This window comes from Eptesicus fuscus, chromosome 5 (assembly GCF_027574615.1).
Source record: "Eptesicus fuscus isolate TK198812 chromosome 5, DD_ASM_mEF_20220401, whole genome shotgun sequence".
Taxonomy (NCBI): Eukaryota; Metazoa; Chordata; class Mammalia; order Chiroptera; family Vespertilionidae; genus Eptesicus; species Eptesicus fuscus.
This window is the reverse complement of record NC_072477.1, coordinates 19800474-19815459: the sequence shown is the minus strand read 5'-3', so window position 1 is coordinate 19815459 and position 14986 is coordinate 19800474. Positions and strand designations below refer to the sequence as shown.

The following is a 14986-nucleotide window of genomic DNA, read 5'->3' as shown; positions in this document are numbered from 1 at the left end:
GGCAGAACCGAACAACCAACCAAAGCGTAATCCTATCTAATAATAGACAAATATGCAAATTGACCATACCTCCGACACACCCACAAGCCACGCCCACCATCCGATCAGAGCGAGTATGCAAATTAACCCAAACCAAGATGGCTACAGCCACAGAGAGCAAGGTTTCCTAGGTAACAGAGGAAGCCAAGCTTTCTGCCTGCCCTTGCCAGGCCTAAGCCTCCACTCAAGCTACAAAGTTTCAATTATAGAAGGTAAACAAATTCAAACAAATGGTGGCAGAATGGAGCTTGAGAGAGCAGGCCAGGGTTGCCGCCGGCAACAGGGGAAGCAAAGCTTTCCGCATACCCTGGCCAGGCCCACCCGCTTAAGGCAACAAAGTTTCAATTATAACCCTAACACAATGGCTGTCGGCCTCGGAGGGAGCCCCAGGCTTGGCTCCGCTCCAGGCTACAAAGTTTCAATTGTAGAAGGAAAATAAATTCCAGATACCAGGGTCCCGCTTGGGTTGCCAGGGGGCGTGGCCGGCCTGCAAACCACCACAGGCCCCTCGCTCAGGCCGCCCCACACCCCAAGGGAACCCCCACCAGATCAGGGACGCCCTTCAGGGCAAACTAGCTGGCCCCCACCCCTGTACCAGGCCTCTATCCTATCTAATAAAAGAGTAATATGCAGATTGATCATCACTGCAACACACAATATAGCTGCCCCCATGTGGTCAAAGATCCTGCCCCCATGTGGACACAAGATGGCCACCACAAGATGGCCAGCAGGAGAGGGCAGTTGGGAGGCACCCGGCCTGCAAGGGAGGGCAGTTGAGAGGGACCAGGCCTGCAAGGGAGGGCAGTTGGAGGTGATCAACCCTGCAGAAGAGGGCAGTTAGGGGTGACTAGGCCGGCAGAGGAGGTAAGTTGGGGGCAAACAGGCTGGCAGCAGAGTGGTTAGGGGGTGATCAGGCTGGCAGGCAGAAGCGGTTAGGGGCAATCAGGAAGGCAGGCAGGCAAGCAGCTGGGAGCCAGCAGTCCTGGATTGTGAGAGGGATGTCCGACTGCCCGTTTAGGGGTCCGACTGCCCACCGGGATCGGGCCTAAACGGGCAGTCGGACATCCCTCGAGGGATCCCATATTGGAGAGGGTACAGGCTGGGCTGAGGGACAACCCCCCTCCATGCACGAATTTCGTGCACCGGGCCTCTAGTATGCTAATAATATGCTAAGGCTGCTCAACCACTCACTATGACATTCACTGACTACCAGCGGGCAGACAGTTGACCAGTCGACCAGTTGCTATGATGTGCCCTGACCACCAGGGAGCAGATGCTCCAACCAGTAGGTTAGCTTGCTGCTGGGGTCCGGCTGATCAGGACTGAGCGAGATGGGCCGGACATGCCCTGGAGCCCTCCCGTGATCCCTCCCCAGCCCGATCATGCACCGATGGGGTCTCTCAGCCTGGCCTGTGCCCTCTCGCAATCCAGGACCCCTTGGGGATGTCTGAGAGCTGGTATCAGCACAATCCTGCAGGCCACTCTCCTTGGAAGGGTGCCAGACACAAGACTATGGCTGGCAAGCACTGTTGCAGCAGCACAAGCCTCTCCAGATTGGGACTGATTGGGCGTGAGCCTGCGGCAGGCACAGTGGGGCTGGAATGAGCAGGAGTGGCAGGTAGGAGCTGCAGGCAGCGTTGGACTGCAGGTTTCAGCCCGATCCCTACAGGCCACCCAGAGGGACCCCACCCATGCACGAATTCGTGCACCAGGCCTCTAGTCCTCCTATATAATAGAAGGCTAATATCCAAACTGACCGAATGGCAGAACGACTGGTTGCTATGACGCGCACTGACCACCAGGGTGCAGACGCTCAAAGCTGGAGCTAACCCCTGGTGGTCAGTGTGCTCCCATAGGGGGAGAGCCACTCAGCCAGAAGCCCTGAGTCGGACATCCCCCGAGGGCTCCCGGACTGCGAGAGGGCACAGGCCGGGCTGAGGGGACTGCCCCCCCCCCATGCACGAATTTTGTGCACTGGGCCTCTAGTCTCACATAAAAGGACAACTCCATAAAAGAATGACTTATCCAGTCCAAATGTCGATAGTGCCACTGTTGAGACATCTTTGTACCCCTTCCCCTTCACTAAAAAAAGCATATTATATGTAATTATATACATGATTTTAAACATATTTGCATTCAGACAATTAAACCCAATGATTTTAACAATCACTGGTGACAACAAAACTGTAACACATCAGTATGTAAATTCCTGCTATTAATCCCTGGTAGATTCTGAAAATAATAACATTTCGTCTGGAAACTTGAGACCACCTCTAAAAATCAAATCAGTTAGAACGAACTCTACAAAATCAGAAACCTATGTAATCCCTAAGACAAGCTAAATAAAGACCGCACTCTACCATTGCAATTTTAAGCACACAATACCTACTTCATCTGTTTTTATTTTTTTCCCTGCATGTCCTTTCCAAATTTCACCTTTTCCACAAAACTACAAAACCTTTCCTCATAACCCCACTAATCTTTGTTACAGTGCCTTCCACCTAGAGGGCACTCAATCAAATGTTAGATGCCCACAACATTTACTACTAAAGGAAAACTCTCCGGTCCATTCAGCTCATTCCATCGAATTCTCTCTGCATTTAAGGTTAACACTACACAAATAAGCATTCTGGGTTCGTAGTTTCATATCTGTACACCTTGTTCACCATCTTTTCCTGCTACCAAAGACTGTCCTATTTCCTTCAGCATACACATAAGCCCTAAGATGGAGCAAGGCACCAAAAATTAATTCTTAAAAGAATTTTCCGATTCAAACATTTTTAGGATTCCTAACTGTCATCAGCCAGAAAATATGTATGTGAGGAGAATGAAGTGTGTTTAAGGAGCTCAAGTGGATGTCCTAAGGGGATTTCTTTCCAACATCTCTTTGACACTCAACTTTCCCTACTACGTTCGCGCGGAAAGTTTTTCTACTTAGATGGGGCGGCAGCAAGGTCGCGGACTAGCAGGAGTTACGTAACTCCTCGGGATCTCCCACTTAAGCCATCTTTGTCTTAAAGGCAGGGGCCACTTTACATGCGGTTACCAAGGCAACCAGGAGCAGCAAAAATCTGAAGTGGTTCTATCTACGCAAGAAACTCTAAGGTCCAAAGTTAAAGTGCGGAGCAGCGGCGCGAATTGGTAAGACAGCGGCCACTACTGTGGCTACGTTTTCTATTCAGTGCCCATGCCGACCCCTTTTGTTTCCCTTTTCTGTTCAGGAATCCTTGTTTCGGGACAGACCGTTGAGACCTCAGCTGACAATCGGCCGTCCAGCACGTCGCCTCCTGCCCGCTTCACTCCGTCTACACAAATAAGCCACTGCCCTCCACACCCCTATCGCGCCCACCGAGCCGCGCACTCAAGGGAGAGCTCTCCACACCCGCCCCCCAATGCTTAAGCGAAAAACAAGTGCGACTCCTCGGCAGCTGAGGCCAGAGAACTATCCATCACGCCGCTGCTTTCGGCCCTAGCGAGGGGGCAAACAACCCGGGAAGCCACTCAGGAAAGACCCCAGCTTCGGCGAGGCCTAGTCGCCCCGGGGGCCGGCCGGAGGGCCAGGCCGAGGTCTCCGCCCACGTCGTTCTGTGCCCTGGGCCCAGTCACCGCTAGGAGAGTGTGGCCAGAAAAACGGAAAAAAGTGGTACTTCCAGACCCTTCCGTATTGACTGAGGACCGGAATTGTGAACCTACCTGGTGAGCGCCATCTTCTTCCGCTTGCTTTCAGCGCCCGCGACAGCACCGCGGGGCGGGTCTTTCCCCAAGACAAGTTAGGAAAAGGAAGGAGCGCGTAATACGCAGGCGCAGTAGCCGCAAGGTGTTATGGGATTTGTAGTTCTTGAAATAAGAACACCATTCGGTTCTATTCTACCCAGACCAAGCTGTTATGGGATAAGCGATTCATGTAAAAGCACATGCTTCACTCATCTACTGTAAAATGACAGAGCTTACCTAAGAGGCGTCCTTTCAAACTTTTATTCTATTCCCTACTCATTTCTCTTATAGGGGTCCCAAATATAAGTGCCTTCCTGAGACAGCAATATTAAAGGATGAAGGGCTTTATTTTTATTTTTTAAAATATTTTTTTATTGATTTCAGAGAGGCAGGGATAAGAAGAGAAAGATAGAAATATCAACGATGAGTGAGAATCATTGATCAGCTGCCTCCTGCACACCCTCTCCTGGGGGTAGGGCCTGCAATCCGGAATTGAACCGGGGACCTTTCAGTCAGCAGGCTGATGCTCTATCCACTGAGACAAACCACTCACACAAACTGGCTAGGATGAAGGGTTTTAAAACAGTAGAAAATCATAAGATTAACAAATGGAGAGTTCTTGGACACTCTGAAAATATTTACACTCAAATTTTTCTTTAAATTTTATCCCTTACCACAAGACACCCCCCCTCCCCCATTCTCCTGAGGAGGTATTGTGTAATCCTTATTAAGTTATCTTTAGAACTGTGAACCTGAGAAAGAAGACCCCAACTAAAAAGGGCTCCCAGTGGTTAACTGGGCTCAAATTTAAAAACAAATAAAGAAACCACTTTAGCCTCGATTTCTACATGGGGGATCTCACAAAAGTACACTTCAGGGAGATGTTTTTTGACCCTGAGATAGCCCTTATAAAGGAGTTTCTGGAATTCTATTTCAACCAATAGGTCTGAGGCTTCTCCCATCCAATCAGAGCTGCACAGTTCTGACCAACCAGAGTGGCTCTATTCTGACCAATCAGGACAGTGACTTTCAGACCAATCAAACTTCAAGAATTTGGAGTACTCATTTGCATGAGGACAGACCAATCAGGGCCCAGATCCAGGGACTTCTGTCCATATAAGCCAGCTCACCTTGGGAGTAGAGAAAGGGCAAAGCAGACCTACAAGGAACAGAACTGATGAGTCTAATGTGAGAGGGGCCTAACACCAGGGCTGCCTCACAGCTGTGCTCGTTGCATAGGGGTGCTGTATCACAATTGAGTTGTCTTGCACTGAATAATTTCCCTTTTCACTGCACCCCAAGTTAGGGATTCCTGCTGGCGTTGAATTGATGCCAATGACAATCCATTGACTCTCATGTATTATTTATGTATGTTTTTATGTATGAATGTATGTGTTTTAGGTAGTGTTTTACATAGATTATGGGTCAAACATAATCTTTGATGAAGTTATAGGATAAATGGCATCTGCTTCAAAAATATTGGAAAGAGGAAAGTGGGTGAAGTATAGATGAAATGAGAACAGCCTTGAATTTTGATCCCTGTTGAAGCTGGATAATGGGGACATGGATGTTAACTGTAGTGTTCTATTTTTGCATACTTTTGAAATTTTCTATGATAAGAAATAGAAACAAACTTTTAATTGCAGTATAGCACACATAGAAAGGTGCATACACTCTAAGTGTATCGCTCTTTGAATTTTCCCAAACCAAACACTAGTCTGAGCAGAAGAAGCACCTCCTCTACACCCACCGGGATGATTCCATTTCTGGTGTGACAAGATTGTTCTAGGCTCATCTAGTACTTTTTTCTGCCCCAGACCTGCAATCAGTCACTCCTCCAAAGAGTTCTCCTTTAAGTGGGAAAGTGATATTTAGAGGAAACAATCTGGATGCTGCAAATGCTCATCATGTTACCGAATTGATTATTGTTTGTAAGACTTTCCAGTGGACAGAGCTAAAAAATTCACACACACTTTTTTTTTTTTTTGAGAAAATGCATCATATTTTCATACCAATATTTCCCAAACTGCAGATTCAGGATTACACAGATTTTACTTAACTTTGATATTATGTGTATCTCTTCTGAAAATCTTGGTATTTAATGGCATAATTGTGTATGTAAAACCGTGGATAAGGGGAGACTACTGTAACATAAACACAGTTTTGGGACTGATATTCCATCATGTTCACATCCCCAGGGATTGTGCAGGACATATAAACGGGAGGTAGTGGGGAGGGGAGGGAAGAGATCTTGGGAGAGATCTTAGAATCCTGCCTGCCACAGGATATAAACCAAAGGAAAAATATACTTTTTTTTTTTTTTTTTGGTAAGTGCAGAATTGTTGATCACATTGTGTTGGGTAACAAGCATGATCTGGGAGTCTGAAGATACATATTCAAGCTATCTATAATAATAAAAGTATAATATGCTAATTAGACCTGGCAGCCGAACAACCTTCCAGACATCATTCTGGATGAAGCCACAGTGGTGGGGGCCGAAGCAGAGGCAGTTAGGGGTGATCAGGCAGGCAGGCGAGCAGTTTGGGGAATCAGGCAGGCAGTCAGGCTAGCAGTGAGGATTGCCAGAGGGATGTCTGAAGGGTCCCGGATTGAGAGGGTGCAGGCTGGGCTAAGGGATTCCCGCCCCTGCCCTGCCCTGTGTACGAATTTCATGCATCAGGCCTCCAGTAGCTTCGTAATAAGCTTTGCTATCAAGGACTAGACACTTAACTTCTTTGGCTTCAATTTTATCAAACTAAATGCTTATCCTGTTAACTGCTTGATATATATATCAAAGCATGATTATGACAATCAACTCTAAAATACTATGTAAATATACTAGTTATCACAGTTAATATTATGGTTGACAGTGATCTGCCTTAATTCTGCTCCAGGAGCTTATTATTTCTAAAAAGAGAATAAAAGAGGAGCAAATTAGATAAGATCCCAGAAGCCAAGATTAAGGAGCTTAGATTTAATTCAGCAGGTATTTTGAAGCTGAAGGAGGACTTAACTGGGTCCAAGAAACTGGCATGAAAGATGATTCTTAAGACAGATGGGTTTCTATGGTGATGAGAGACAAAAAAGGCCACTGAGGACAAGGTTAAAATAATTAACATGAGAAATCAGTCAGATACAGACCAAGACCTGGAATGGAGGATTGAAAGAAAAAGGTGAAAAGGGGCTTTTATTTATTTTTGATTCTTTATTGTTTAAAGTATTACATATGTCTCTTTTTCCCCCCATTGATCTCTCCCCAGTCATTCCCACTTTCCCAGCACATGCCCTTATCCGCCTACTGTTTGTGTCCATGGTTATGCTTATATGCAGAGCTTTTATTATTTTTAAAATTAATTTTATTGTTGAGAGTATTACAGATGTCTCCTATTTCCCCCACTTTGCTCCCCTCTACCCATCTCCCCTTACCCCGTCCCAGGCCTTCACCTGTCTATTGTCTGTGTCCATGGGTTATTACTCATTTGTGCTTCTAAACCCCTTCACTTTTTTTACCCACTCCCCCCACCCCCCAAAATCTGGCAACTGTCAAAATGTTCTCTTATCCATGAGTCTGTTTCTGTTTTGCTTGTTCGTCTATTTTGATTTTTAGATTCAATTGTTTATAAATATGTATTTATTGCCATTTTATTGTTCCTCTTCTTGATCTCCCTCCTCCTCCTCCTCCTCCTCCTCCTCCTCCTCCTCCTCCTCCTCCTCCTCCTCTTCCTCCTGCTTCTTCTTCTTCAAGAACACCCTTAAACATTTCATGTAATACTGGTTTGGTGGTGATGAACTCATTTACCTTTTTTTTGTCTGTGAAGCTCTTTATCTGATCTTCAATTCAAATTGATAGCTTTTTCTGGACAGAATAATCTTTGTTGTAGATCCTTGTTTATCATCACTTCGAATATTTCTTGCCACTCCCTTCTCGCCTGCAAATTTTCTGTTGAGAAATAAGCTGACAGTCATATGGGTGCTCCCTTATAGGTAACTAACTGACTTTCTCTTGCAGTTTTAAGATTCCCTCTTTGTCTTTAACTTTTGGCATTTTAATTATGATGTGTCTTGATGTAGGCCTCTTTGTGTTCCTCTTGTTTGTGTTTCTCTGTGCTTCCTGGACGTGTTTGTCTGTTTCTTTCACCAGGTAAGGGAAGTTATCTGTCATTATTTTTTCAAGTAGGTTCTCAATTTCTTGCTCCCTCGCTGGAGAAGAGCTTTTAAAATCCACTCTCATTTTTCACAGAGGCACATCCATGTGAAGCATTTCTACCAGTCCTGGTCCCTCACTGTCCTTGGGGCATATAGAGAATAGCAACTGACTTTAATAGCAATCTTAGCAAAACATAAGTAAGAAAGCAAATCTACTGCAAAAGTAAGATGATATTTTACCCCAAGGCTAAGTACTTTATTCATGTTTGTGGGGGTGGGGTCTTCCTTACAGCATTCATCCCTCATTACCACAGTTAGCAGCTGCTTGCTCATAAATAGAGAGCCCAGTGTAGGCCAGAATTGGTGCTGCTCCATGTTGCAAGTAGCAATCTACTGATTCTACTTTTAGTAATCCAGAAAGAGGGTGGAATTTGCCCTCAAAGAGCCTGGGGTATAACTTGAATCCTAACTAGTTGTGGCTCTGTACCCACAAGTGAATTTTAGTAGTAGTGTTACTGGGAGGCACAAGACCTCTGTTCTTATCTTCTTGAAGGAAATATTTCAATCAAGAGACAAAATGCAACAAAGCAAGCAAGAATTTATTGGCTGCAGCAAAAACACACTTAGGCCAGTGAAACAAGGAAGGGCATAGAAGAAGCAACAGGAGAGACTAGGAGGAGCTGCTTTGGCTCACTGAGAAGTCAGAGAAAAGGGGCTTTGGAGACAGGTTCAGGAGTTTAACCCAGGACAAGCTGCCACTGACCACTGCTCTCCTGGTTGCAAGTCTTGTGAGCTTCTTTAGTGGGAAGAAGGGGAAAAGGAAACGGCGCATGCATGCTCCCCTGGGGGAGACTGAGGTCCTTTGTGTTGAGGGTATTTATCTCTCTCTTTTGCGTGGGAATCTTAGGGGAGGGGGAGTGTCAGGGGAGGGTCTCAATAGAATATTCATCAGCTTTCCAGGTGTGCTCTTTCAAGGTCATGATCTCCACTGACTGGTTGGCATCAGGGCAGGCGGTCATTAGTCAATGCAGCTGGTCCTAAGGCAGCCATGGGTTACTTGTCTGGTTTTGCTGCTTTTTTTGTGGTTTGGAGCTGAAATATAACTGAGGCCTAGATGTTATCTTTAGGGAGAAAAAGGTCAGGAGGTCTAAATTGCATGACCATCGACATGCTAATGGGAGGAAAGTTACCCTTGGGATGAGGTGCTTATTTTGCCAGTTTTGCCCCTTGTTAGGCATCTGGGGCTTTCTGCCCTGGTAAGTTTCTGTACCTGGCCCATGGTCCTTGCTCTGCTTATGTCTGTCTAACTGCCTATAACCGTAGTAGTAGGGTGGAGTAATTTTACACACACATTCCAGAGCCAGTGTTCCTGGCTTCCCTTCCCAGCACCCTCATCTACTAAGTGTGCATCCTGAGCAAGTCACTTAACTTTTCCCTCAGTTTTCTCACTGGCCAAAAAATAAATAAATAAATAAAGGGTAAAGTAAGTATAATCTAGTCCCACAAAGTTGTTGGGATAATTAAATGAATTAATCATGTAAAGTGATTAGAACAAGCCAGTATAGAGTAAACATTCAAAAAGTAATTATTTTCTGGCCTTAATTTAATTGGCCTTAACAACATTTATTAAGCTTCTTGAACTTCAGATTTTGTAGCACAAAGTAAGGCAATTATACTCAATTTTATTTCTAGGGTACCTTCCAACTAACATTCTTTTTTATTTTATTATTTTTAATATATATATTTTTAATTTCCCTTTTGGTTTCTTTTTTTATTTATTAGTTGTTCAGCAGTGTATCATTTTTAAAAAAATATATTTTATTGATTTTTTTAGAGAGAGGAAGGGAGAGAGATAGAGAGAAACATCAATCAGCTGCCTCCTGCACATCCCCTACTGGGGATGTGCCCACAACCAAGGTACATCCCCTTGACCGGAATCGAACCTGGGACCCTTCAGTCCACAGGCTGACGCTCTATCCACTGAGCCAAACCGGTTTTGGCCCAACTAACATTCTTTTCTCCTGTATGATTATATGTCTTTATTTATTGTAATGTCAGTATTTTATGCTCTGATGCCATTATGCTTTAGTTATTGCTGCTTTATTTATTTATTACCCATTTATTTATTATGCTTTTATTGATCTTAGAGAAAGAGAGAGAGAAACATCAATGTGAGAAAGAAACAATCGATTGGCTGCCTCCTGCAAGCTCCCTATTGGGGATTGAGCCCCACAACCTGGGCATGTGCCCTGATAGGGAATCGAACCAGCTACCTTTTGGAACATAGACGATGCTCCACCAATTAAGCTACACTAGCCAGGGCTGCTGCTTTATTTAAATTTATTCTCTGGTGAAAAATGGTACTGACCCACCTCACTGTTCCTCCTTATTAGAAGTCTTTCATTTGCCTTTACAATCTTTAAAAAAAAAAAGTGAAAGCAACATGTCTGTTTCTACTAGAGGCCCGGTGCATGAAATTCATGCAGGGGGAGCGGGGGGAATCCCCCCAGCCCAGCCTGCACCCTCTCCAATCCGGGACCTCTCGGATCTTGAGAGGGTGTGAGGGTCAATTTGCATATTACCCTTTTATTATATAGGCTGTTTGCCAACCTCTGGTTTAGACATGTATCTTCACCTATTTACAATCTTCAAAATAATCTCTGAAGATCGGGCCTAAACCAGCAGTCAGACATCCCTCTCACAATCCTGGACCGCTGGCTCCTAATTGCTCACCTGCCTGCCTGCCTGGTTGCCCCTAACTGCCCCTCCCCCGCCACTGGCCTGATCGCCCCTCACGCCCCCCTTGCCGGCGTGGTCTCCCCACACAGCCTGCTTGTTCAGTCGTTTGGTCGTTCCTCACTATCCCCCCTGCTGACCTGATCTGAGGCAGCCATCTTGTGAGGGCCTGAGGGTCAATTTGTATATTATCGTTTTATTATATAAGACTAGAGGCCCGATGCATGAAAATTCATGCACTGGAGGGGGGTCCTTCAGCCCAGCCTGCTCCCTCTCACAGTCCGGGAGCTCTCAGGGGCAGGAGGCAACCCGGTGATCAGGGGAAGGTGACGCCCCCTTCACACCTCTGCTGCTGCCACTGCCGGCAGTGCAAGCGTTGGCCTGCCCTGGTTCCCTGAGCCTCGGGTGTCCCTGGGCGGCTGAGCAGCTGACATCCAAGTCTTGCCTACGCCTCGGCCAGCGCCTGCCACCCCAGTGCGGCTACCGGGACTGGGCGCCACCATCTTTTGGCTGTGGGCACTGCCATCTTTGAGGGTGTGGCAGTCAATTAGCATATTCCCTCCTTATTGGCTGTGGGCGCTGCCATCTTTGCGATGGTGTGAGGGTCAATTAGTATATTCCTTTTTTATTAGATAGGATTACTGGTTTTTCCTCAAAGTGACACACTACCCGAGTTATGCTCAGTTTTTTGGCCAAGTTTGACACACCAAGCTCAAAAGGTTGCCCATCACTGCCTTAAACAATAAAAAATTAAGTTTTAAAAAAGACCAGCTATTGCATAATTCCATTTATATAAAATTTCCAGAATAGACAAATCCATAGAGACAAGAAGTAGATTAATAGTTGCCTGAAACTAGGTTAGGTGTGGGTGAGGGATGGAAAAGATAAATGACTGCTAGGTGGGTACAGGGTTTCTTTTAAGAGTGTTGGAAAATTATATAGTGCTGATCATGGCACAACTCTGAGAATATACTAAAAACCACTTTGAAAAGTTGAAGTTTATGGACTGTGAAATATATCTTAATAAAGCTATAAAAGGTAAAGTCAAGTAAGATGCAAAATATATTGAATAAGTGAATAAAATATAATCTAGTATCCCTTCATTAATTTTTTCCCAAATGAGCTTTAGAATTATTTTGAGTTATTTTTTAAAAGTCTGTAAAAATATTGTCATTGACTTGATCATAAACTAACTTAGAAAGCTGATATCTTTACAATTTTATGTCTCAGGAGTACTGTTTAGGTTTGACTTATTAAAATCTGCTGAAACCGGTTTGGCTCAGTGGATAGAGCATCAGCCTGTGGACTGAAGGGTCCCGGGTTCGATTCTGGTCAAGGGCATGTACCTTGGTTGTGGGCACATCCCCAGTAGGGGGTGTGCAAGAGGCAGCTAATCAATGTTTCTAATTCTCTATCATTAATCTCTGTAAAAAATCAATAAAATATATTTAATAAAATAAAATCTTTCATATTGCCCTAGCCAGTTTGGCTCTAACCTTAAGGGGATTTGAAACACAAGGCTCCAGCGGGGATTAGGTTTTAGACATTTGTTTATTTGAATATTTATCACATTGTATTTTAATCACCAGTTTATCAGTTCCCATTAGATTGGGATTCCTTGAGAGCAGGGACTGCCATGTTCACTTTGTCTTAAAGTAAGTACCAAATTATTTGCTAAATGAGAATGAACGGTATTTCTATTCAAGTGGTATGTATGTATCCATAACTGTGAGCATTAATCTCCAAATATTCTATAATCTGATTTAACATCTTCAAATTTAAATAAGAAATGGATACCAAGGCTTTGATTTACTTTGTGCTAAATCATTTCTAAAAATTTGTAGAATTGGGCATTTTATTATAAAAAGCTGATACTGATATACATAAACTAATAACTTAAAACTCATTGTTACATTTACTTCATTTTTTAACTTGAACTTCTAGTAAATCTTTTTTTTTTCCTTCTTTCTAGTAAATCTTTAGCTTTATTTTTTGGCTGCTACACAAGGAGATGCTTCCTTGTATGAGTGATTTAAAAGCATAATTTGTCGATGAGCGTCTCTTCTTTTTCCTTTATTGGTAGTAGAGCTTATATCTAGTATTAATGTTGCTTCCTGTTTTGTCATTTTGTAATGGCCACCCCTGGAACAGCCACCACTGAAGGCCCTCTTCAACCGTAGTTCTAGGCTTCATATACAGGCAGCAAAGAATTAGCAAAAATGTTTAGTAAGTCTTGCAGATTTTGGTAGACTGAAAGACGTATTTGCTTGAGGCTCCATGTGCTTCATGTCTTGCAAAATATAACAGCTTGCAAATCCTGCAGCAGCAATGGTCATTCCAACTGCTACACTGTCTGGCCCTGGCTCCAGCTCTGCTCCCCTGCTTCCACTGAGAGTGTGGTTCAACCCAGCAATAAGCCGCAGCTGCCACGCCTCTACAGAAAAGCAATATGTGGGGTTGCGCGCCTCTGGGCTCGGGTGTGGTCACACGCCTCTGGGTATAAGTGAGGCCTCACGTCCCTGGGTCTAGGTGAGGCCACATGCCCCTGGGTCCAGGTGAGGCCGGACTCCGGGTCCGGGTGAGGCCATGTGCCCCTGGACCCAGATGACGCTGGATCCCGTGCCCGGGCGAGGCCAAGCGCCCCTGGGTCTGGGAGAGCCCACAAACCCCTGGGTCCAGGCAAGACCATGTGTCCCTGGATCCGGGTGAGACCTCGTGCACCTAGGCCTGGGTGAGGTCATGTGCCCTTGGGTCTGAGAGGCCAAGCGTCCCTGGGTCTGGGTGAGACCATGTGTCTCTGGATCCGGGTGAGGTCGCATGCACCTAGGCCCGGGTGAGCACAAGTGGCCCTGGGTCTGGGAGAGGCCAAGCGTCCCTGGGTCCGGGTGCGACCATGTGTCCCTGGAGCCGGGTGAGGCCTCGTGCACCTAGGCCCGGGTGAGGCCACGTGCCCCTGGGTCTGGGAGAGGCCAAGCGTCCCTGGGTCCGGGTGAGACCATGTGTCCCTGGATCCGGGTGAGGCCTCGTGCATCTAGGCCCGGGTGAGCCCAAGTGGCCCTGGGTCTGGGAGAGGCCAAGCGTCCCTGGGTCCGGGAGAGACCATGTGTCCCTGGATCCAGATGAGGCCTTGTGCAACTAAGCCCGGGTGAGGCCACGTGCCCCTGGGTCTGGGAGAGGCCAAGCGTCCCTGGGTACGGGTGAAGCCAGATCCTGGGTCCGGGTGAGGCCGTGCGCCCCTGGATCCATCCGGGTGAGGCTGGGTCCCAGGCCCGGGTGAGACCACGCGCCCCTTGGGTATGGGTGAGGCCACGTGCCCCTTAGTCCGGGTGACGCCGTGCCCCTGGGTTCGGCCGAGACCAAACCAGAGGGAGTCGGACCTCCATTACCACCATTTGTCCACCATCCAGAGCTGAGGGGTCAGTGCTGACATGTACACATAAGGAACTACTGGACATTGAAATTGGGTATCAAAAGAACTGTTGGTCCAGGGGGAAGCTCGCTACAGATTGATTCATTTGCCTGTCAGCATAACTATTATTGCTCGTCTCACATTCAGTTCTTCTTAGTATATATCTAGTGACATATGATCTCGCTCATCTAGGGGAAATGATGAACAACATAGACTGAGGAACAAGAACAGAACCAGAAGCAAGGAGGCATCGATCGGACTATCGGGCCTCAGAGGGAAGATAGGGGAGGGTGGGGGAGGGTGGGGGGAGGGTGAGAGTTCAACCAAAGGACCTGTATGCATGCATATAAGCTTATCCAATGGTTAAGTTCAACAGTGGATTGGGGCATGCGTGGGGAGAGGGGTGGGATGGGAATGGGGGGATGATGACAAATATGTGACACCTTAATCAATAAAGAAATTTAAAAAAAAAAAAAACAGAAAAGCAATATGGCCACCACTAGCAGGCACGAAATGTCCAGAACTAGTTGCAGATATTTAAAAATTGGGAGACTGAACGATACCGGGAGGTGATCCAGGAGCAGCAGGAGGAAGAGGAAGAGGAAGAAGACAGGCCTGAGGACAGCGAGGGCCGTGGCTGGCAGAGCCCTGCCCAGCCCAGCGTCGGGGAGTCCAGGGCTGCAGCTTTGGAGGAGCAGCCTGCCCACAGCTTTGTTCTGCCTGAGGGCGTGCGGTCAAGAGACCAGAACTACCCCCGATCCTACAGGATGTGTTTCTATGGCTTGGACATTGTTACCTTCTATGGCTTCACCCACCGCCAGGACTTCCCTGGAATCGTCTTCCTGTTCGATGAGAACCACTTCGGGTTCCTCTGTATGGACCTGAAATGCTTCATCCTGTACAGCAGAGTCCAGGACACCTTCCAGAATGTGGAGGCACCTT

At 46.3% G+C, this 14986-nt stretch overlaps 2 protein-coding genes across 2 annotated transcripts in view; both read right to left on the bottom strand.

The window, feature by feature from the left end:
- Positions 1–3912, bottom strand: part of SNW1 (SNW domain containing 1) — a 42115-nt gene extending 38203 nt beyond the window's left edge. Inside the window, exon 1 of the mRNA XM_008138779.3 lies at positions 3733–3912. Coding sequence (XP_008137001.1) covers positions 3733–3746 — 14 coding nt within the window. The 5' untranslated portion in view covers positions 3747–3912. The remainder of the gene's footprint in view (positions 1–3732) is intronic.
- Positions 3913–12620: 8708 nt separating this feature from the next.
- LOC103283883 (mitochondrial import inner membrane translocase subunit TIM14-like) lies at positions 12621–12971 on the bottom strand. Its single transcript, XM_028141268.2, has 2 exons — positions 12887–12971; positions 12621–12817 (listed from the first exon to the last, which is right to left on the bottom strand). The coding sequence occupies exons 1-2, from the start codon at positions 12969–12971 to the stop codon at positions 12621–12623; spliced, it is 282 nt and encodes a 93-aa protein (XP_027997069.2).
- Positions 12972–14986: the final 2015 nt, after the last annotated feature.